The following is a 23,928-nucleotide window of genomic DNA, read 5'->3' as shown; positions in this document are numbered from 1 at the left end:
ATTACACCCAAGCCAGAAGAAAAGTTACTAAAACTTAAGACTTTTACAGTTTACATTGACAAAAACAGTTTTAGAGACCCACAATTGAAATTGGACTGTAAAATAAAAGATTTAGAAAAAGGAACAGCATTTTTTTTTTATATTTTTGTAAAATGCCCTGGCATTCTTCAATATTGCAAATACTGTTATACTTTTACAGTGAACCAGAAAAATGTCATATATATTTATATATTTATATATATATTTATACTAAAACCTGTCACCAAAAAAAAATCCAGCAAAATAAAATAAAAAAAAAAGAATTAAATAAAATGAATGTACACAGTGCCAATTTGGCATTCAACAGACGTTTTGAAGCAAACTTAAAAAAAATGAACGCACAGAAACACAAGTATTATTTTTACCCTTGTACTTGTATTAATACTGTAAACTTATTTAAGACAGAGTGCACTAAAATATTTTCTAGTATCTGATTTTCCTGTTTTGTTTAGTTATTTTTTTCTCTTCCTTGATATTTTGAAAGGTTTTGTTTAATCCTGGACTTTCCTGATGTTGTGTCCTTATGAGTGTGGAGTTTGATATAGATCTCTATATATTTATATATAAAGGTTTGTGCCTTTATATGTACATATGCATACATATATACACACACAGACACTTTAATATTGTGCTGGGTAATCCTAAACATAAACTCGTTTTTTTATTTATTCTGTTCAGGTGTCAAATTACACATTAAAGTGAATTTTTTGCATTTTTATTTTAATCTTCAATTTGATGCTTCATAAAAAGTGTTTGTCTGAGACAATAAATAGGAAGATCATAATTTAAGGCACACTCATGTCAAATTGAATGGCAATACAGAAACCGTCCCAAATAAATAATTACTCTCCTTATTAATTAATTCATTAAATGTTTATAGTGCCAACTTTGGGAAAGCTCGGCCTAATAATCCTGGCACTTCAGCCTCAGGAGATCCCAAGCTCCACACCCCTTGCTGTCCTGATGTCAGGTCTGCTTTTACGTCTGTAAACGACAGATGGAGAAATCGTAAAGTGCCGGTTTGGTTCAGAACTGTCAGAGTTCAAATTCAATCTGTCTGCATGAAGTCGGAAGGTTTTAACACAAGAAAAAAAAAAAACATGAACACGCAGAAACTGATGCAAGTTATCAAAATTAAACACATTTTTGTAACCACACTCTGTAACCACTTTTCTTTCCACTATGCTAATAACTTTTACTTCCCCTTGTGGGTGGCTAAATGTTACAGAAACTGACATTCAGCACAAACTTTAAAATTAATAGAAAGAAGAAAATATATGGAAAGTGGAAAAAAGTATTCCTAATGCACTCCTCTTCTAGCAAAACGAGGGCGAGTAAAGCACAGCAGCAACAAAAATGTGTTTTTTTGTTTGTTTGTGGAGATAATAACATAAAAAAGGGTTACAGGGGTAAAAGTAACAGCTGGTAGGATGTCATCATGTCGTATGTTTGGATCAAAATAGTTTATTTTGAGCTGAAAGAGAGGAAACATTTGTTAGAACTAACTAATAATGAAACTTTGCATTTTACATTATTTTTCCTGTCTTTGTAAATAATTTTAGCAATCTACCTCCATGTATGTTGGTTTGTTTTTTATTTATTTTTACATAATTAGGATAAAACCTTGGCAGATAATTCAGAAGCTCCTTTTTAACGCAGTATGATGAAATGGAACTGTTTTAAAACTTATTTTATCAAAGAACAATAAAGGAAAGAGCGGTTAAAGAGAAATAAAACAAAGCATAGTAGGTTTTTTTTGTTTTTTTTTACCCTGAGATGTTTCTGTGCTCTCGCTGTGTTTTTGTCCTGAATCTCTCCGTGCAGACTCATCGTAGCTTTACGCTAATAAATAATAAAACTTAAACATCAGGTGGTTTCATGCAAAATATATAATGCAGAGTGTTTAAACGTAAGAGGATATGGTGTGGAAAGGAGAAGAAACATGAGATGGTTGTTGTAGCGTTGTGGACGTTTGGCACTCGGTACCAGCAGCGGTCTTAAACAAAATGTTTCTGTCTGGTTTGGATGTTCTCAGGAGGAGATGGGGTTTATGAATCTTGGGATCCTCTTTCATTAAACATTTATCGTTAGTTATGACACTCGGTGCTACATCTCCAATTATATTGACATGTTTTAGAGTCATTTCATGCTACAATGCCAAAGGATTGTTGTTCGCATATCGTCCTCACACAAAATAAATTAATTCTCGCATTCTCCATTAACTTTCAAATTGAAGATTGAACTCAGCATCTTTTCAAGACACTAAACAATTATCTTAATATACAAGTTTCCTACAAGCACTGACCAAAATTAAAACCTGAAATGGATATTTGTCCTCTAAAGTACTCTCAGGATATCATGTGAATTAAAAAAAAAAAAAAGCAGAACGAACGTAAACAATAAAGAAAATACTTAATAAAAACGTACCTGCACATGCCAAAATACAAAATCCAATAAATACAGAAATTATTGCACAGTTATAGGCTCCACAAATGTTATAACTCAACAGACTGATTGTTTAAAAATGAATGCCAAATGAGGCAGTTTTGACAGCTTCAGTTGTTAAAATCTCTGTTTTTTACTTTTTGTTCTCAGTTGGCAGTTTTTTTTTAATCAAAAACACAAAACTAACCCAAAATTAATATAAAAGTATCCAGATATCCCCTTATTTTTATGTATTTATTTTTATTTTTAGTCCAAGAATTGTGCAGAGCTTGTAAATTCACCTTAGGCTCTCTCTGCTTGTTCAATTTTGACTTCACTGGTCATCAAATGTTCTCCATGCCACTTTTTCATGTGTTTTTCCAGAGTGCTGTACACACTAAAGGGCATTTGGCAAATGTCACAGCGGTAGACTTCCTTACCGAGCTGGCCATGTGTCTTCATGTGGCGGGTGAGCTTGGAGCTCTGAGCGCATGCATAGTTGCACAGCTCACACTTGTAGGGCCGTTCTCCTGTGTGACTGCGTCGGTGCACCGTCAGGTTGCTGCAGTTTTTAAACACCTTGCCACAGAATTCGCAGGTGTCACACCTCCTCCCGTCCTTGGAGCTTGGTCGACCCGGGCCGGGACCTCCGCCTAGGTGAGGTGTGCTGCCCCCGCTGGCGGTTCCGCTGCGGCCGGAGAGTCCGCCGTCCAGAAGGTCTCCCGGAGGCGTTGAGAACCGCAAGCTGCCGTTCTCGGATGAGTGCTCAGAGGAGGTGGCAAAGGGCGATTGTCTGGAGTCAGTGAAGCCTAAGAAAGGGTCTTTGATGAAGTGTCGTGAGGCAGCGTAGCCCACCAACCACTGGGAGTACACGTTCTCAGAAGGGATGTGGGGAGCCTGGGGAATGTCCAAGTCCTTCTCGATCTTGATCCTCTTGTTGGAGGAGTTGGACAAAGCGGGGCTGGTGATGGGGGTGGGCTTTCGGGGGAAGAGGCCTGAGAAAGAGTCACCGGAGCCACAGTTCCGGCCATTAATGGTTGTCCGCTCCTCCTGCTGGTGGTGGTTCATCTCCCCAGCAACTGAATCCTCATCTCCAGTGTCCCGCTGGCCATCTAAGCCCCTCTTAGAGAAGGGCATTCTTTTACGATTGTCAACTATCAAGTTATTGTACTGCTGTATGGAGTTGAGTGCCCCACTGTCCACCATCTTCTCAAGGGCAAGAGCCGACTTCTCTTCTGAAGGAGGCTTCGTACCATTCTCTCTGTTACGGTAAAACTCAGACTCCATGCTGAAGTTCGATTCTGGTCGGCTCTCATTCTCAAGCTCTTCCTCTTCCTCCTCCTCCTCCTCTTCCTCATTGCCTTCCCCCTGGAAATCCCCATCGCGATTTTTAATGCCCTCGCCAGTGACGTCACTAGTTCCCGGTTCAGGGGAGCTTGTGGTGGAAAGTCCATCATCTGAGCGCCCTGTCATGGATCCAGCTTTGTGCATGTGGGTCTTCATGTGGCGCTTCAGCTTGCTGGCCTGGGAACAGGCATGATCACACAGCTGGCACTTGTATGGTTTTTCCCCAGTATGGCTGCGCCGATGCACCACCAAGTTGCTCTGAAACTTGAATGTCTTACCGCAGAACTCACAGGACTTGACTTTATTCTGTGTCTGGGGAGGGGTGGTGCTGTTTGGGGGCATTGGCGGCAGGGGAGGGGTACTTAGAAAGGGCGATTTAGGCCCTTGTTGAAAAGGATTGGGGTTTAGTAGTCGGTGCATAGGGCTGGGTCTGCTGGGTGAGAGTGGTGGTGTGGTGCTGTTAGTGTTCCCTGCCAGCTCACGTAACCGCCTGGAAAAGTCCATGGACTGGGACTCTATGGCCATCGGTGTTAGCCGCATCACCCTCTCGAAGGCACTCGGGTGCTGGGAGATGAGGCCCATTTCCTCTGCACTAAGGCGTTCCAGTCGATGGGGGTCCAGGTGATGGCGGGGAGGCGGACTGACAAACGGCGGGGTGTTGGGGAGACGGTTTTCCACGAAACCTGGGGGTGGTTCTCGAAGCAAAGGTCCCGTCATCCTCAGTAGATGAAACGGATTGTTGTCCCCCAGAAAGCTGGTTAGAGGAGACTGAGGGATGGAGTCACTGCCCATCGGTGGAGGCATGGTGAGTCGAGGGGTGAGGGCTGAGCTGGAGGGGTTGGCCTCCAGATAGATGCGAATGCCGTGGGTGTTCTGGGCATGCTGCAGCAGAAACCAGGCGCTGGGGAACGGCTGCTTACAGGTGGTACATATGTAGTTAGAGGGCTCATCTCTGCCACCTGCAGACAAAACAAAACAAAACAAAACAAAAAAATATTCACACACCGACTCATTTCAGGGATATATCATGTAAAATTAATAAATATCACTTTATCAGGATTAAAATTATATTTATTATTAACAGCTCATTTGCAGTGTGTAAACTTTTCTCAGTTCTGAGGAAACATGACATGATAAGTGCTTTACATTCTGCCTAATACTCCCAGTAGCTGGGAAGACTTTTTCTCATCATGTTGTCACATAAAAGTGATGTACTTATCACACTTGTGACAAGTGCATTTTCACACTGGATTGGCCAACATTTTAGATGAATTCACATGTTAGGAGGTGCTCAATCTCTCACTTCAGGCAAAGTGATTCTATTGCTGTTTAAAGTCTGCATTATTACAGTAGCTGCAATAATGCAGAATTCAGTTTATTTCCATTCTGTCCTATTCAAACAATATTTTCCAACATTAACCATCTCAGATCACTTAAACCGGTGAGTGACACCAGCAGGGAGCATCTTGCATAACAATAATCTGGTATGGAAACATAAATTATTAATTTGAACGCCACTCTTCAAAGCATCATAAGTGATTTAAGCTCAAACATTTGCACATTGTCTGTTCAGTTTTCAAAAACTTAACAAATCTGTCATTTTTAAAAAAGAAAAACAGTCATAGAATTAATAGCAATAACCTGATTTTTAGACAATCTTTGGAGAAATAATGCAGCTGCTTTAATGTTATAACTACACTGATACTGTATGACTCATAGCCCCCCACCACACACACACACACACACACACACACACACACACACACACATGTATGCACCCTCCCTACCACACACACACACTTCACCCAAAGAACAAACACGCACAGAGATCATGCTAATTGTGCTCTTGTTTTCTCTTGTATTTATTCAATGAAAGCTCATTTTCTTGACCTAGTACTCTAATTTCAGATAGCGTGCAAAACACAAGCTGCTCTAATTGTTTTATTTTGTGTGTGTCTGCACAGTGTGTGTACTGACAAATACGTCTATACAAAATGTATTCATTTTGAAAATAAATAGCTATAAAAGATGTGTTATTTTATATGTAAATATGCCCTAAAAATAATGCAAAAACAATGCAGTTAAATCAAACTGTGAAAAAAACAGATATTTTCATTGAAGACCATAAGTGAAATGTGTATTTAATGATTTATTAATTAATTTAATAATAAATAAATAAAAATATGAATAATTCATGAGTAAATCTTGCACTTCGTCGCAGACTCGAGTGTGTTTGCATTAAGGAGGAGCAGCGAGGAGGTGGAACAGCTGTTCTCCTCCACAGTCCTGTAAAGCTTTTTGACTTAATTATAGCGGACATTCACACACACACATGCGTACAAGGAAAATAACAGCTCCCCATGTCTCAGCTTTTGTCTGCATGTTTCTCACAATCACAAGCTGTTTCAGTGTTGAATCTTAACACTCCAAAAACAGAAACATTCACTCCCTCTGTTCCTGCCTCCGTTTTCCTCCAAACTTCTCGTCTGCTCGATAAAGTCTGTGTGTGTGTGTGTGTGTGTGTGTGTGTGTGAGAGAGAGAGAGAGAGAGAGAGAGAGAGAGAGAGAGAGAGAGGAGAGAGAGTGTGTGTGCTTCAGTCAGTGAGATAATGCACTGAGAAGCTATTCCTCTCTGGTCACACTGAAAGGAGTGGGTCATGCTTTTTGTTTGGGGAAAGTGTGTGTCTGTTTGTGTGTGTGAGTGAGAGAAAGAAGGGGTGCATGTGTGTGTGTGTGTGTGTGTGTGTGTGCGAGCGCCCTCCCGGGGGAAGGGAGTCTAACGCAGATGGCAAATAAAGTATGCAGCCTGAGGCGAGAGCACATTATGCTAATTCTAATGTCAGCTGTACTTTAATATACGACTCTATTTAATCACCCCATTATTTCCTATTTCCATATGAAAAAACAGGGAAAGCGAAGGAGCCGCTCATCACTTTATTTGGTCGAACGCAGAGCTCCGGGTTTTATGGAATGAAGAAGGAAACACTTCCATTCCTTTCCTCCTCTCCCTGAGCGTTACATTCTCTCTCACACACACACACACACACACACACGCTGCTGTATGAGTATTTACACTGTCTGTAAGGGTGACACGAGTTCACCGACATCGTTTTATAGAAACATTAAAGCTTGCAGGCTAAACGATCCCGAAACATGTTCTGTTTGCTGCATTCTCACTGTATTCCAGACATATTGTGCCATATTTTTCCATCTTATGCTCTCCTCGAACACTGAGCCTGTCTACGTTTGGGATAAGAATTATTAATCAAATGAGATACTTTTATTTTGAAGGGAAACAGATCACTACCTCTAATGAGGGTCACTTTAAAAGGATTTATTAATGCTTTATGAATTGGTTATTCATGAGAATGTAAAGACTAAATAAAGCATTAAATAATCATTTATAAGATATTGTTCAAACATTGAAACAGGCTCGCTATTTGGCTCCACTTTTTTAAATTTTAACCCAACTTAGACGAGAATTTGAAGATACAAAGTTTTGGTTTGTCAAAGAAAAAGCTGATTTAGTTGAAAAGGTAAACTGAGCAACTAATAATAATGAGCCTGCTTATGAAAAGTGTTTTATAAATGATTGTTCATGCTTTACAAAATGTTTAAAAACTCATAAATAACCTATCTATGAAACATTAATAAATCCTTTATAAAGGGGCCCATTTGTGCTTTTAACTTCTTTTGTTTTATTGATAAGTTTTATTTTACATCAGCTGATTAAATCTCGTGGAGCCCAAGGCAAATTACATCACTAATGACCCATAAAATCAGAAATCTTTACGATAAAATGTCACTAATAAATATACAAAATCTGTCATGTTTTAAAACAGGAAAAAATAAAAGCATGTAAGACAATTAATACAGTATAAATAAACACAACACAGTGCAATCTTAATGTAAACCTATGACTTCTTTTTTCATAACATTAATTTAAATTTTAAAAGGTTAGTCAGAACCTTGTTGATTTTGGTTGTAGATTAAACAAATAAAATAAAAATTACTTAGGCGGCAAATATCTGTGTCATATAAAACTTTAGCTCTAAATGCATTTAAGTGTTTGGAAATTAATTCTAGGTGTTTGTTTTTTTATATATCTGCCTCCTTTTGACTGCAAAACTAAGTTATTGGGACGTGCAGGAAGTGAAAGCAGATAAAGTGCACTGTGAGAAATGATTGAAGGATAGTTGTTTTGTGCAGAAACATCAACACAGACTTTAGCAATGTTTTACATCTTGTTTAGTTTGCAGAGGAGCCTCAACTGACAGCAAGGCTGCAATAAGTGAAAATATGAGGAAAAACAAAATTTGTCTTCTTTGCATCGACGCCTGCAGAGAAAAATCTGACTTTTTAGAGCACTTATTTGAGAAGAATGCAGATAAGAACCATTGAACTGATATTTCTTCTTTTCATTAAGGTAAATTGTTCCATTCAGTTTGTTTTTTGTAAATATATGAATCTGTGGAGGATGCTCAGTGTCTGATTGGTCAGCTCCACTGATCTGATCTGGTTCTACAAGCCGTTCGTTAAAACTGATGACGGTTTCTTCAAAAACAAAGTTAGTTAATGAAGCACAGAGTGAGGCACGTGATCGACGTTTGTTAACGACGATGTGTGGTAAAAATCAGATCAAATAAAAACATGAAATCAGATTTAATGTCGCTTTGAAGAAAGTCAAACACGAAAGCCGCCGTAACACAACGCCCGGAGGTAGATGCACGTGCATAAAACACAGAAATGTGTCTTTTCCAACAACACAAAGGAGAACACACAACGTGTCTACATTTCAGACTGAGAGGGAACAAGCTTTGAAGCAGTTCAGGCTTGATATGAGAACGTGGAACTGAAAAAAGGAGGATTACCTTAAAGTAATCACACTTTTCATCATCTTTACAACTCAGGGTGCTACTAATAATTCATGTGCACCAATTAAAGGTATGATTTAAACACTATTTAACAAATTTGTTTCTTCAAAATCAAAATAAGAGTAGAAAACATAAAATCTAAGTGTTGTGTCTTATGAGAGCTTTTATGGCTTTTGTGCCACTTTTTGTTGCATCTCTGTGACCTTTGCCCTGAACCCAGAGCTGATTTTTTTGAGTTTCACTTTCAGGAAAAATTTCTGCTTCTTGTCTGCTGCTACTTTCATTCTCATGTCTCTGATGTGAACTTTCCTTTTTTTAACATGTTTCGGAGAATATCTGCTTGTAAATTTGTCTGAAGGCGGGAGCTTAATGTCTCTTTTCATTAAAACAAAAAAAAGAGAGCTAACATTTTAAATCAAGATGGCCGCCACAGCCACATTTAGCAAGATGTGGTAATCCTCCGAGTATGTGTTGAGCAAAGTAAAAGTAGCTGTGGTGGCCATCTTGAATTTGGGTGACTCTAAAGTTAAAGCGGTCGAAGATGTTTGCTCAGTAATTACTTGCTGAGTGTCATTAAAATCAGTCCAGTGGGTCATGAGATGTTTTGTTAATGGGTCAGACAAACAAACACACACACACACACACACACACACACACACACAGAGAAAGGGCAAAAATATAAACGCTCTGCCTTCACTTTTGGCTGCAGGTGATAACTTTATGCACGAGTTTCTAATTCTGCAAAAATGGATGTAAAAAATGCACGTTTCTACAAAGCTGTAGGTATAAAAATACAATATTTTAGGTCAGCTTTTCACATCTGACAGAGAAAGACTTGATGTTATTTTTGCAAAAAGGAAATAATAATAACTGAGGAGCTGCAGACGTGAGCAGGTAGTTTTATGTGCAGAGCATGCACGTTAATGTGCGACCTGTTTCCCTCATGTTATTTAAAATACCACCACTAATTCTAACATATTCTTGGATTTCAAATAAATAATGCAAAGTCACTTAAAACTACTCATAAATAAAGAAAAATTAGCTGCGTTGTTTTGCCAGATATTTCTCTTTGTATTGTTTGGTTCCTATTGGCCCCTTTTTTCTTCCTTCTGTGGGTTCATTAAATGGTCTGCATGAAGGGAAAACGAGGAAAAACGCTCATAAATATCTCTAAATCACAAGTAGCAGGAGAGGATCAGTAAACACGCATGCATACAGCGAGCACATTTGGCAAACAGGAGTTATCACATGAAAATAAGGAGTAATAAACAGCTGACAGCCTCTGAGTGTGGTTTCTCTTTGGGATCTCTGCCTACATTTAGATTAAAAAAAAAGAAAAATGTGAGTTCTGCTGTTATTTTTACACAAAATTTCCCCCCTCACAATAAAGTCAGCTGTCAAAACCAATGAAAGTGTGTAACCATAAAGCTTCCAACCTGGCTCTCATCCACCTCTCCTGGCTGCAGGTGAAACTCCTCCTCCCTTCGTCACTTTCACACAGAATAAAACTCTCATTACCCACTGATTCCAGTTTTCGCTATAATTCAATTTGCCGTAATTACTGCTGCTGCTGCTAATAAAAAAATGGAAGAGAGACTAGAAAAGCAAAGGTGCAGAGGTCAACTGGCAGTTAGTGGCGTTCATTTTCATCACAGTGTATTCATCTGGGGCGGCTAATGGCCCAATTTTCTCCCCCTCGGTCCTCAATAAATATTGCTAGAATTACAGGTTAAATAGCTAAATTAAATCACAGCTATTACACATGAAGGAGGGAGGAAAGAGAGAAGGAGTCAAATATGTACAATTACAGGGGAAAGTGTGCGATTAATGCAGCGAGTCTCTGCACAGCGCCGTCCAGATATTACACAGATCCCGTGTGTGTCTGTCCGTTAGCAAAAAGGCAAAAATCTCATAAACCACTGGATGGATTTTAATTAACCTTTCAGAAAGTAATCACTGGATATGCATTTATAAGTGATTAGCATTTGGAGTCACCCTGATTCAAGATGGCTGCCACAACTAACTGAACTTACGAAACAGAAACGGATATATCTCAGTCAATTTTACAGATATTGAGTGAAAACCTGGTGTGGTGGTAGCTGAAAGTTATCCTTAACACATACTTAAAATGCTTCGCATTAAAGAAAACCTTTGCTTCAAACTTTTGGCATTAACTGAAGTCAGCCCTGTTCGTGAACCAATGGATGGACTTTATTCATTTTTCAGGAAAAGCATTTGGAGCTAACCTTATTACAGATAACTACCACAGTCAGAAATGGCTATAACTTTATAATTTTGCAGATATTGAGGTCAAATTCAGCGCAGAACAAGCTGGAATGCCATTTGTTGCTGTTGTTTAAGTCATTAAAGCTTTAAACATTATTCTAGGTTTTTTGTTTCTGCATTTCTGTTCTCTTATAGTGTAACTTGTGCAGGTTTTAGTAAAATAGAAAAGCAGAGTTTCTCTCCGTATCGTTTAGCATGTTGCTTCGCTGTCACACCCCTGCATGGTGACCGCTCATCAGCGTTTCTGTGGAAATCCACGCACTCGTATGCATCCCGCTCACAGCGAGCACAAGAGCGCCCAACCTTGTTGCTGCTTGTGTGGAATTAAGAGGTGTTTATTTCATGTGTCTCTCCACCTAATGAGATCATTTCAAAAGCAGAGCTCGCTCGGCGCCACGTTCTCTTTAAGCAGTCTGTTACTTTTGAATGAAGTGGTTCGAGTGGAGCCTTTTAAAGTCGCCTAACGCTTGTTTGAATTACATTTAATAGCTCGCAACTAAAATGACTACAGGACCACATACAGTAGCAGCAGCTTTAATTAAATCTCCTGAAGATCTTTGGCTCCGACAGCAGGATTCATCGTTGTCCTCTCAGAGCTTCAGATGACCAGACTCTGAAGGTCCTGGTGGGAGATGTGAGTCATCTCTGAGCTCAGATCCACACAGATGCTGCTGGACAAAAACCAAAAGGCAAACCCCGAAAAACCTCCAGTGATTTACTGTCAGCCTGTGCTCTCATCCAGCAGGTTTATTTCACTAAAAAAACACATTGGAAAGTTTGAAATTACTTTAAGGTTGTTTGAACAGACAACTGGGACGGGCTCCTGCTAAATACAGAAATAATTTTAAGGTTCTTTTATTTGTTTTTAAAGCTTTGCATGGCCCTGCACCTGATTAATTATCTGCTCAAATTCTAGATCTCTTACAGCTTCTGAACAGGTTTTTTTTTTTTTTTTTTTATGCCTTTTTGTTTTAATTGTTTTGTGGTTTTGTATTTTGGTCAACTTGGGTTGTTTTAAATGTGCTCTATGAATAAAGTTTATTCAAAAATAAGAACATTTAATCCTGTGAGAATGTTCCAAAACTCCTCATCATGGCGTAAAGGAAACTAAGAAGTAAATGCATAATTTCTTTAATGGATCACTGCATTATAGGTCTGTGAACACAATGAAAAATACATAAAAGTGTCATTTTCTACTTGTAGATTACTACAATTGTCCAATTCACTCAGTCCTAATACAAATATGATAATGGTAGCACAAAAAAAGCATGTTTAGTTACTCTTTGATTACTCCAAACAATTACTGTGAAATCCCTCAGGATAAAAGTTTACCTACAAACTGCTCAGCAATCTGAAATATGTTGAAGAAAGTTTTACTAAATTAGATTGTTGGTATATGTGTCACTAAAAATGCTGTTTTTTTTTTCCATACCTGCTGCCAGAAAAGATTTTCAGTCATGTACAGGCCAGCGTTTATTTGCCCGTTGGCAAAACATCTCAGGAATCAGCGGAAAAATTTTAATAAAACACACAGAAAATAATAAACGTACGTCTACAACTTGTTAACGTTTGGAGTCAACCCAATTCAACATGGCCACCACAGCCAAAGGAAACAAGGAAACACAAAAATGGCTGTAACTTATAGACACTTATTTAAAATTTGGAGGGTAGTAGCTGAGAGTCATCCCCGACACAGATCTTGGTTTAAAACTTTGGCTTTTAATGCAGGATTTCATCAAAGAATGCAACTTTTTAATTGTTTTGATTGTATTTGTTGATTGTTAAAGTTAATCATCATCCTTAGGTGGTAAATATAGATTTGTTTTAAATATATTTGGTTTGTATATTTGCTTTGTCTGGTCAGAAATATGTAACATCACTTCAGAAGTTTGAAAAAAGTCCCAAAATTAGACGATTAGATGCATAATTCCCAGGAATTTAACTCTCAGTGCAGCTGATAAACATCCCCCTCCTCTTCAAAGTTTTTATTCAGACTCTGTAATTTTACTCTTTCGTCGCCCTTCGTGTTATCCAGCCAGCAAAGGATTATTAGTGTACAAGGTGTGTGCACGAGTGTGTGGACAAGCCCTGCACTCCTGACAAGAAAAGAAAGGTTATATGGTGTGAATCTGAAAAGAAAGTTGAACCAAATTAGACTGAATTTAGCTCATTAGAGGAGTCGAGCAGCAGCTGAAAGAGGAAGACGAGGGCAGAGATCCTCCGTCCCTCACGCCGAGTCAAAATGAGCAGAATCCAAAACAAACTGCTGTGTGTGTGTGTGTCGCTGACTCTGTTTCCTGTTAACAAATTAGAAGGATTACAAGAGGAGAGTGCCAGAGCATACCAGCTAATCCCACACACTGGCCTGCACCGCTGCACCTGGGGAGCATGTATGAAATGTCTGAGTGGCAGGAAGAGCCGTGGCAGTCTTTATAATCCTGCACACACACACACACACACACACACACCACTGAGGTCACAGCTGATACGTGTCACTCTGAACGTGTCTGCTGATGAAATGTTCCTGTTACTGAGGCTGATGTGACAGTTAAAGAGCCTTTTGTTGCACTTCATCAGGTCTCAGCTGATGTGTTATTTCTAAAGTAGCTGAAATACTTCACCTCCTCTCATCTGTCATTCTGTCTGTCTGCATTACACAGTTAACTTTAACGCAACAAAACCAACACAACTCGAACATGTTTCACTGAGAACCACAATGCAAACAACAAATGTGCCACAGCTGGCTCATCTCGATGCCGGAAAGACCCAAAACTTTTAAAATGATGGCATTTGACCTAAACTGAATCACCATTATGTGTGCTCTGTATAAAACTGGTTTTATTCTAGAGTTAAAAGGGCTGCAAAGACATTTCAGCTCAGTCCCATCAACAGCTTTGATGAGATGAAGTTAAATACTATTATCAACATCAGAACTGGTTCCCCTGCATTAAACTGAGCTAATATTTGATGGATGTCCCCTTTAATAAAAAGGTTTTAACAGTTGCATAAGCATTGCTAACTGAGTAGGACTATGAATTAAAAACTGTTAGATTAGATTCTACTTTGAGCTCTTCGTTTTAGTGCGCCATCCATCGCAGAGAAGCTGGAAAAGAATACATGAGCTGCAAAAACCAGCATTTATTCACATTTCAATGTGATTCAGTATGAGTTTTAAATAAAAAGTCAATGCACTATTATGCTGTCAGTAACTAAGACATGCTGTTTCCTGCGTTAAGAAATGATTGCTCAAAAACAAGTCCTGTTTTAGAATTACATGACACTTTTATAAAACTTAATCACAATTAACAAACAGACAGCAGATGTGTTTAACATTCTCAGTAACTCAGCAGTGAAGAGCAAAATGCAGTTTCTGTATTTTAAATAGTAAAACAGAAGTTAAACTTTCTGGAAAATGAGTCTGTGTGAAGCACACTTTCAGACTGGTGCTATTTTATTTTTGCTGCAGTTCCCCTCCTGAACAGCAGGTGCTGCTAATGAAAAAAAACAACACTTCTAAACAGCACCAGAATAATATTTGTACACTAATCCTGCATCCCATTTGTGCCTGCAAGGTCGAATGTCTGAGTTCCAAGTAAAAAAAATTTAAAAAATCAACTGAAATGCTCCTAAAATTCAAAAATCCAACTCGAAAAGTGTGAGAATCTTAACCAACCCATACCTCAAATATAGCTAACAGCTGTAGCAATTTTACAAATATTGTTATATATATATTTAACTTGCTCTACCAATCCTGTTGTGCACATGCACGTCCATGACACGGTAAGAACTGGTTAATTTTCACATTCTTTGTGTTTGTCTAAGTTTCAGTTTCTATAAACGGAACATTTTTAGTAAGCAAGTGTAAAAACGTCTCAAGGCTTTTGATACAAATTGAATCACTTTTCAAACACTGGGATAAAAATGAGACAAAACTGGATCCCAACTCCAGTAATGTGCACGAAAAGTAAATTTTTTTTAACCCTTAACTGCTTCCAAGAACAATTTGAACAAATTGTTTGCAGAGATTTGCTTCCAGATTAATGCGTTCAGGTTCCTGAGTGAAAACAACACCATAAATATACATGTTTTTAGTTTAAAACTGAGGCAGATCCTCTGTTTTTCGACACAATCCTCCGTGTTTTTGTCTGCTCAGGTTAAGTCATCGACATCTTGTCAGGTGGAGAGTTGGCCTCGCCACAATAGAGAAACTCTGCCATGAGCTTGATGTGACGGAGATGGTGGTCCAGCACATTTTTGGATCCCGCACTTGTCTCCCCGTCACCCGTCCGATCCAAATCCCCCCCCTCCCTCCCCAAACACAAAGCTATTCCAAGACGCACTCAGCCAAGTGGGAGTCTCCTGAAACACGCAAGCCAGAGCTCCGTCCAAGACTGTGATGTAGCAGAGCCTCTCCTGTCTGAATAAGACATATTACAGCTTTGTCTGACAGAGGCATCAAAAGGAAAATCTCTCTGCGTCTGTGCTGTTCCTGCACGGCTCACCTGCTCTTCTTTACTGAAGCAGACAGCTTTATGAATTCAACATCATGCCCTCTGATCTGCTTCACCTTTCCAGCTTTCAGAGCAAAGTGGAGATCTTACAGGTGAACGTAACCTTCAGCTGCTATTTTATTACACATGAATGTCGGAAGATTCTCCCGCTTGGACTGATTTAGAGCAAATTAATGGACATGCATCTTATAAAAAAGACAAATCTTGATAGTTTTGTGCACCTGAGATCAGTTAAAACACATCTGATGTTTAGCGAAATGGAAATCTGACAGTAAGTTTGGTTTGAGGATGTTTTTGTTGATGCAGTTTCAGTTTAGGGTGAAGCAGGGGAGAAGACTGAAGCCTGGGGCCTGAGAGTTTTGGTCAGACTTGACTTGTTTATACAGCAACTGCATTTAGACGTGGGGCAGGTCGAGGAGATCCAGACCAGAGATGGGTGAGGGGAGGGCAGGGATGGAGGGATGGAGAAAAAAGATGAGGGGACAGATCTGTGCAGCAGAACCTTATAAGGCCTGAATGTCTGCAGGAAAAGGCAGCCGAGTCACTGTAAGGGAATATATACTGAACCAAAGCAAATGGTGCTCATACTGACTTATACAGTGTTCACATGATTCATGCAGCTTAAAGTGGTCTACATAAATGTCAAGAGTTAAATTAAACCTAATTTAAAGAATCATTTATGTTGATTATACCTTTGTTCTCATTCGTACATCATTTCTCCCACTTTAAAATGTCTGTAAAGCCCTTTTCTGCACAGTACATAATTCAAAAAACACTTTAATAAAAAAAAAGATGAATATGACTGGGACTAACATGTTGGTTTGTTAGAAACCTGTCTGTTTGATTAAAATGTAAAGTAAAGTAAATGTAAAAAAAAGTTGTAAGTCACAATAATCTTTTTAGTTTTTTCAAGGAAAATTGTCCTATAACTCTAACCTGAGACCTGTTCTTTTGCAATAAATGTTTGGTTTTGGTCTCTACTGAAAACTAACTCGCTACATTTCCCTCCCAAACAGTCAAAATGGGTCTAAATGTTTCTTAGACTGACTTCCAGATGTTTGAACCCACTGAAAACTGATTTTCTTTCTATAAGCAGATGCCTGTAGATGGCTGGAGTTGGAAGCTATTAGTCCAAAAACCCAATAAGACCACAGCCGGATGTCTGACCAAGTTCTGGTCCAAATCTGAGAACAATTGTCCAAAAACCTTAAGGTTTTCCACTGATTTTCTGAAAGGACCGTTAGACTCTTCATGGGCACCACATGGAAGCTCCAAAAAGGCTCAGTGAGCGGACAATCAAAACAAAGCATTCCGGCTATGTTTTAAAACCTACCAATTCAAAAATGTTTCCATGGAAACCAAACTTATAAAACCGAATTTGGGGAAAGATTAGACACAGCTGCCGGCTAATTGGAAATGATGCAACACTATCACACCAGTGGATAATCTGGACCTGTTTTAATGATTGAATTACAGGGAGTTAAAAAGTATTTTTAGAAACTAAAAACAACATCATGAAGCATTTTTATTGTAAAATGTTATCCATCTGCACGCCATGTTACAGGTTCATGCATATTTTTAAAACTAATGAGTCAGACATTTTACTGTTCATTTCACTGATTCCTTAATAAATTGGATTAGTAAAACAGCTTAAATTCAAAGCTATCATGTCAACAAAATTATAGCCATTTCTAGTCCGATTTTGGGATCAATCCTGGAGAAAGAAGGACTACAAAGGAAAGGATAGGGTGAAAAATGATTTGTAAAATGATTTTAAGGAGCTGAGGAATTGAGTTGTATTTCCAGTCAAACGAGCTTCATGAAATGTACCTGCCAGGAAATAACTCCCTTTTTCACACATGTAGACAGAACGACAAAACGCTGGTCAGCCAGACTCTCGTATGATTCAAGAAGTGAACATTTGGGTCACTGCAGGAGCTGCTTTCTGTGTATTTGAGAGCTTCCTCCAGCTGTTGTAGTGAATTCACTGATCTGATTTCCCCAGCCAGAGAAACTCCTCACTACTGCCAAGCAGATGGTGCCATGGGACTCAAAAAACCATGTCAGGAAGTCCTCAGAGGTTCTGAGGCCTGCTGTTGGTTGGTCCCACTTTATGAAATGTGTCCTGTAGTCATTGTAAACGCCTGCATGGGTGGTCATTCATACACTGCTGCACTGAGATGATCCAGCATCACGCTGCGAGGCAGAGAGAGGAAAAACAGGAGAAACCCTCTGGTGAGAAAATCCTGCACCCGCCAACCTGCAATTTTCTCTCAGGAATGCCTTTTTATTTGTGAGCCTACAAGTGGACTCACAGAGGCAGGAAAAAAAAAAAAAACGTGCAGACAGAATCTTTGACACAACATACTGTAAAACTGTGTCGCTGTGAAAGCAACTTTCATCGTGAAACTCCGTGTTCAGCTTTCTCAGTGAAGAAAGACAAAGAGCGCGAGGGCCTGAGTGTTTTTCATCAGACGGGGTGCCTGCCAGTTTCTGGCCTTCAGCCAGTATTGTTTACTCTGCCAGCCCCGAGCCTTGCTCTGCATTGTAAATGATCCCAGCGGATAATGGGGCAGTTTCAGTTTTTTTTTTTGTCTCACCAACAGGTAGAAAAACTGTTCCCACATGAGAGGGCCCTCAGACAGACACTCCCCTCGCAGCCTAAACAACATTTAATAAAACTATCATCTGAAATTATTACTACTTGTCCTGGGAAACAAGACACTTTCTGCTTTCTCAGGAGAAAAACTACACATGATATTGATTTATTTAAAGATGAAAAAAGAAAAAAACAGACGGGAACATCCAGGCTCCTCTCCTGCAGCCCTCTTTTTGTTATCTGTGATGTTGCCCAGAGAAATCAATAGAACAACTGTGGCCAGCAAGCTTTGTTTATCTTTTTCTCTAAGTGAATAATTCAGAGGTGTCAGCAGGGGCGAGGCGAAGCTTTGATACAAAACCAAAGAGTTTCATGTTCAGGGGGGATCTTTTCCCTCTTTATCCCTCTCTGCTTCCCCACAGAAGTTTTGACAAACTTCTGCTTTTGCACCGGTCACAAAGATTCACACCAAACGTGAGCAAGGACCACGAAAAACTGCTGAAAAGTAAAACTATTAGAGAATCAGGGCTGTCAGCAATGAATGGAAATGCTAGGGGATTTGAGGGCTTCTGCTGAGTTTCTGCAGGTGTTTGAATGAGATGGAAAAACATGCTGAAGGTTTCCTAAAATAATTAAGTATTATCAGAAAAACACATTTAACACAAACGTGAAGGAGGTGCGCCTTTGCAGTCTCAGTAAGGTGTTTGTAAATGTTGTTTCAAACAGATTCATTAACAAAAAGTATTTTGTTATTAATGCTTTAAGACATTTGAAGGCTTTAGACTTAAAACAAACATCCAAACGTCCCCATCAGCCGTTTATTACCGAGTTCTTTATACAATAAGCCAAGATATTACCAAAAACTGAATATTCTAATTGTCTAATGGCTTTGTTGAATTATTTTACCATTTTTGTCCAGAAGATGGCCATGTAAAGATGATAAGACATGTAAAAGAAAAGTACAGTTTGTAAAGAGATGATGAGAAACAATATATTTAACCTGCTGAAGCAAACGTAAACTGAATATTTATTCATCTGCTGTTTTATTAAACAATCAGATGGCAAAAGAAACAAATCAAAACAGTTTTTTGTAACTTATCTGGTAACAAAGCTGAGCTTGTTTGAGGCTTGTTGTAACCGACTGTTTAATTTTTCCAGCAGCAGATATTTTGTTCTTAAAAAAGGAAAATTATATCTATTCTGAGATGGAATAATCAATCTGCAAAAATATAAAAAAGGCAAAGAAAATTGTGGAAAAGAAAAGGCAGAAAACAAGAAATGATGCACATGTTTTAAGTCTAATCTGTAAATATAATAAAGTTATCTGTCAGCCTTTAGATTAAAGTTAAGAGTTCATATTTCTATCTGCTTCACTGATTTAATAAAGAATTTGCCTTGATTTTAGTTTATGTTTTTAGACTTTGTGGGTTGATTTGGTAGAAAATGTTGCTTACTCCAGCTGAGGATAATAAAATATGTTCAGAGGGTTTTAATTATGGAAACTTGCAGAAACCGACAGTGAGCTATTTGCTGTTACAAAAACCAACAAGAATGGTTTAAATTACTCTTCTGCGCTTTGGTTGTGTGTTGTATAGCCGAATAGTAACTGGAGAGATTTAAACCCTCCCAAACAAGGGGATCAACATGTATTTGTCAGGCTATGTCACCCTCAGCTGCATATGAACATCCACACACACACTCCTCTGCACACACACACAACGAGGCAGCAAACATTTCCAGCAAAGTCACTAAAGCTCAACGTCCCACCTTCGCCATGGACACACAAAAGCCCTCAGTCCCTTGTAATTGAGGTTTAAATCCTTTCCTAACATTCTTCCATCCCTCACTCTTCACCAAACATGGATTGCGCCAACACTGAGCCCCTAATCCCTCCCAGTTTAACCAAGTGAGAAATTAGCTTTTGTTAAGTGGTGATTTGGCCGGTACTAAACGCCCGCAGACTATCGTAGAGGAGAGGGGCAGTCAGGAGTCGCAAACACTCGGTAATCGCTCCCTGTCTGCGTGGCCGGAGCGAACTGCTGCAGCAACAAAGCTGTCAAATTATCTATATCATTCTCCGTTTAGCAGAAAAATCTGTTGATGCATCGCCATAAAACGCTAGGCAGGGTCTGTTTGTGTTACTTTTATCATAGGTGTTGTGTCTGGCTTAACTCCCACTTTTTCCACCCCTCGTGGATATAAAACCAAATGTGCGGAGCTGCAGTGAAAGCCAGCAGTGTGAGGGTGATAGACGACACACTCAGATCCTCAAAGCTGCAGAGAAGGAGCAGGCTGTTGTAGCAGGAGGAGACAAGACAAAGCCCAGCGTCATCTGAGACTCAGCAGGGAGAAATCTGCCACAGGAAGGCTCAGAGACTTCAGGGGGGAATTCAGAGTTTGCACTCGGTGCTGCGACATAGCTGAAAGGAAGGAGATATACAGGCAAAAAAATATAAATCAAAGAGCTGCTGGAGAGAAAACCATCAATGACCAGAGTGACACATTTGTTTTATGGCAAACTGAAAGTCAGTTTATCTCCTCTTTCTGTTTATCTTTGTTGAATTCTTGTTGTGTTTTCTTTGTTTTATGATTTGTAGGTTTCACTTTCTGCACCGCCATCACACCTGACTCCGATCAGCTGATTGTCATCCTGATTTGAAACCAGTCAGTAACTTCGTCAATCTTCAGCTAGTCATCGGTTAGTAAGTAATCTGTTGGCCTTGTGTTGTTGTTTTATTCTTTCTCCTTAACTTTTAGTCTTAAGCTTCCTGCTTTAGCAGTTAGTCTTTTTTTAATCCAACCGTCTTTAGAGAAGCATATGTCCCACCACATCACTGAACACAGTGACGGAGCTGCTGACGTCTTATAACCCTGACTAACTAATCACAGCCCAATGAAAAACCCCCTTAAGTGTGTTTTTTTATGCTTAATTTGTTTATTTTCATAATCTTTATCATTAGTGTTCCTTTAAGCTGGTTATCAGTAAACTAACGTATTTATTTTACTCCATTCAGAGGCTTTGAAGACACACCTTCAACTCCTACTCATATTTTGTCATGTTTAAATTTTAATGTCTTCTTTAAGTGTCCCCCTTGATTCTTTGCTGCATAACCAGAAGCATAATTCTTTTTTTAAAAACCTGTGAGGGCGATATCGCTCTGTAATTTACTGGGGAGAAAAAAAAACGTGATTAAACAAGCTTATGTAGCACAAATATGTTTTCCTCTTCTGTTAATCATTTAGCAACCCCCCCCCCAGTTTTGTCTTGCAGCGCCCTGTGGGGGTCCTGACCATCAGCCTGGGAACCATTGCCCTGTTCCACTCACATATTTCTTTTAATGAGGACCATCAGGTCCAGCTCAGAGGTCTGGAAACAACTTAGTTTACCTTGAGTTCAGATTTTCATTTTTTATGCATGTTTTATAAGATAATAAAATATTCTCACCTCTGTTTCTTATCCACCTTAGTGTGTACACATCTACAGTTTAATATATATTTATAAGAAAAGAGCAGATCATTTAATGCTTACAATTGTTTCCATTTATCTGTTTAAGAAATATTCTGAATTATTACTTATATTACAGATGGAATGGCTGCCAGAAATGCAAAGATGTTTTGCCAACTTTCATTCCAAAACAAAGCAGCATAAACACAAAAAGACAAAGTTTTCTGCAGGAAATCTGCAGTGTAAACACACATGCAAATCCTAATAATAGCAAGTGCACACATGCAGTAAACTGGAAGCTGCAGAAACACACATTTCACAATGCAGCTGAATGCCATTCTCTGTGGATGCTGGTGCAGGCTTCTCTAGAGGGCCTGTGACCTAAAATCTCATCAGAAGCAACTGGAAGCAGTTGCAGACGGAGGTTTAGCATTGCGTGCAGCCCGTGTCGCCTCCTTTCTGTCACCTTTTCAGTTGTTTACCTGCCTGACCTGCTTCGTGTTCACAAACAAACCTGATGTGATCTCTGTGCAACTAAACCCAACAATCTTATATTTTATTCTGATCGTTTATTCCTCTTGGCTCATCTCAGCTCTGACAGAGTAAACTGGTTGATTTTCTTTAGGCAGGTTTAATTTGAAGGATTCTTTTGTTTTACTTTTAGAAAACATTGAGAAATCTTATAATGTGTTAATAACTGAATTTAAAAAGTATTAATTTCACCAGAATATGCCTTTCATAAACATACTGCTACTGTTTTTGTTCAAACTGAGCAAACCTCTGAACATATTGGACCAGAAAACAGCCATCGCTGCTGTCAGGACTTCAGTTCTTTCCACCCCAACTAAAAGTCTGTCATAATAAAAAGCAGGAATATTCAGGATCACCACATTAAAACTTTTTATCTGAGGCTGTGGTTCATTTCCATCGTGCTGATGTGTTTTTGGCTGCTGCCCCAGACTCTCCGTGCTACTGATGGTTTCTGGCTTTTATTTTTTTGCATCCATCCATTTTCTTGTACTCGCTTTTCCTTTTCCAGGACACGGGGGAGCTGGTGCCTGACTACAGCAGCCATCGTGTGAGAAAACGTGTAAACGGCACAGAGAGAGACCCCGGGCCAGGAGACGATCCTGTGACTTTATTGCTGCTCCAACCACAGAATCGAAAACCAAAAACCTCCTATTTTTGTTCTTCATTTTGCTTAAACATAAAAAACCACTAAAATACACTAAATGAAGCATAAAATCCAACAAATAACTGAATTCAGGAGCAACCAAACAGAAACTAACTGCTCCAGAAAAAGATTTAGCATCAGATGAGTTTGTGCTCCAAAAAAATGCATTTAAATTCCTTCGCCTAATTTTTATTTTAGAAACTGAATTTATAAAATATAGAAAGGTGGGCATCAAGTCTGGATTTATATGACACTGTAAATATTAGTGTTGCATCACAAAAACTAAAAAGAAATCTGCTCCTTTCACTTTCACAGAAGAATTAAGTGAAATCAGATTCATATCAGAGGCAAAAATCTTCAAAAAAACAAACAAAAAAAAAGCTGTGAATGCGTTCCATCGTCATCAAACCCGGGAAGAACAGTCTGAGAAGTCTGCTGTTTGAAATGAAGAACTGAGAGTAAACAATAGAGTCACAAATGGCTGCCAGCCAGCCTCTGACTCTGTGTGTGTGTGTGTGTGTGTTGCATGATAAAATTAGGACTGGATTTTACTGAAAAGCTTTTCTCTTCTTTCTCGACAAATAAAGGAGATTTCATAAAAGTTACGGGAAGAAACCGAGCTGCCGCCTGAAAAACAAACCACACCAATCTGCCATTTTTGATAAAGCCACAAACACCCCCTCTCCCTTCCCCCCCACCCCCACCCCTCCACAGGCCTCACCTTCATCATTCCCACTCGTCTTCATCCTCCACACACACACACACACACACACACACACCACCTCCTCCTCCACCAATCTCATCACTGACGCCAGGACATCAATTTTGCAAGTCGCCGAAAATTACCATGCATGAATGCAAAAAAGGCTGATCAGGAGTAATTAACACGGCTTCATATGCAAATTTTATTAATGCAGAACTACAAAGTCATTATGCAAATGAGGGTTTCGTCGAGCCTCTTGACAAATACTCGCAGCTCCAGCCATCGAGATGGATGACAAGTCTGCTCACTCAGTTCAGACTGGAGGGATGCCTGTGTGTTTTAGTCTAGTTAGCGGATTAGCACTGGCTAGTGCTGCTGGCTAGCTGTGTGTGTGTGTGTGTCAGTGCGTACATGGGCTGGTCCGTGTGTGTGTAAACTGTGTGATTAGGAAAGTGGCTAATGGCTGTGCAGCAGAGTAATGAACCTGAGATGCAGGGGATGGAGGCATTTTGGGGGGTGGGGGTGG

The 23,928-nt window shown here is 39.3% G+C and overlaps 1 protein-coding gene across 2 annotated transcripts in view; it reads right to left on the bottom strand.

Moving 5' to 3' along the window:
* Positions 1-6: 6 nt before the first annotated feature.
* The window catches only part of bcl11ba (BAF chromatin remodeling complex subunit BCL11B a), a 39,011-nt gene continuing 15,089 nt past the window's right edge, over positions 7-23,928 (bottom strand). Inside the window, exons 3-4 of one of the 2 annotated variants that reach the window (XM_017431679.1) lie at positions 2,904-4,769; positions 7-1,023 (exon numbers count right to left, since the gene is read on the bottom strand). In XM_017431679.1, the coding sequence (XP_017287168.1) occupies positions 914-1,023; positions 2,904-4,769 (1,976 nt within the window). In that variant the 3' untranslated portion in view covers positions 7-913. Of the gene's footprint in view, positions 1,024-1,592; positions 4,770-23,928 lie in introns of those variants that run through there. The other variant, XM_017431677.3, reaches the window with a different exon arrangement.

This window comes from Kryptolebias marmoratus, linkage group LG10 (genome assembly GCF_001649575.2).
Source record: "Kryptolebias marmoratus isolate JLee-2015 linkage group LG10, ASM164957v2, whole genome shotgun sequence".
NCBI classification, from domain to species: Eukaryota; Metazoa; Chordata; class Actinopteri; order Cyprinodontiformes; family Rivulidae; genus Kryptolebias; species Kryptolebias marmoratus.
The sequence above is the reverse complement of the archived record's forward strand: the minus strand, read 5'-3'. Positions and strand labels throughout refer to the sequence as shown.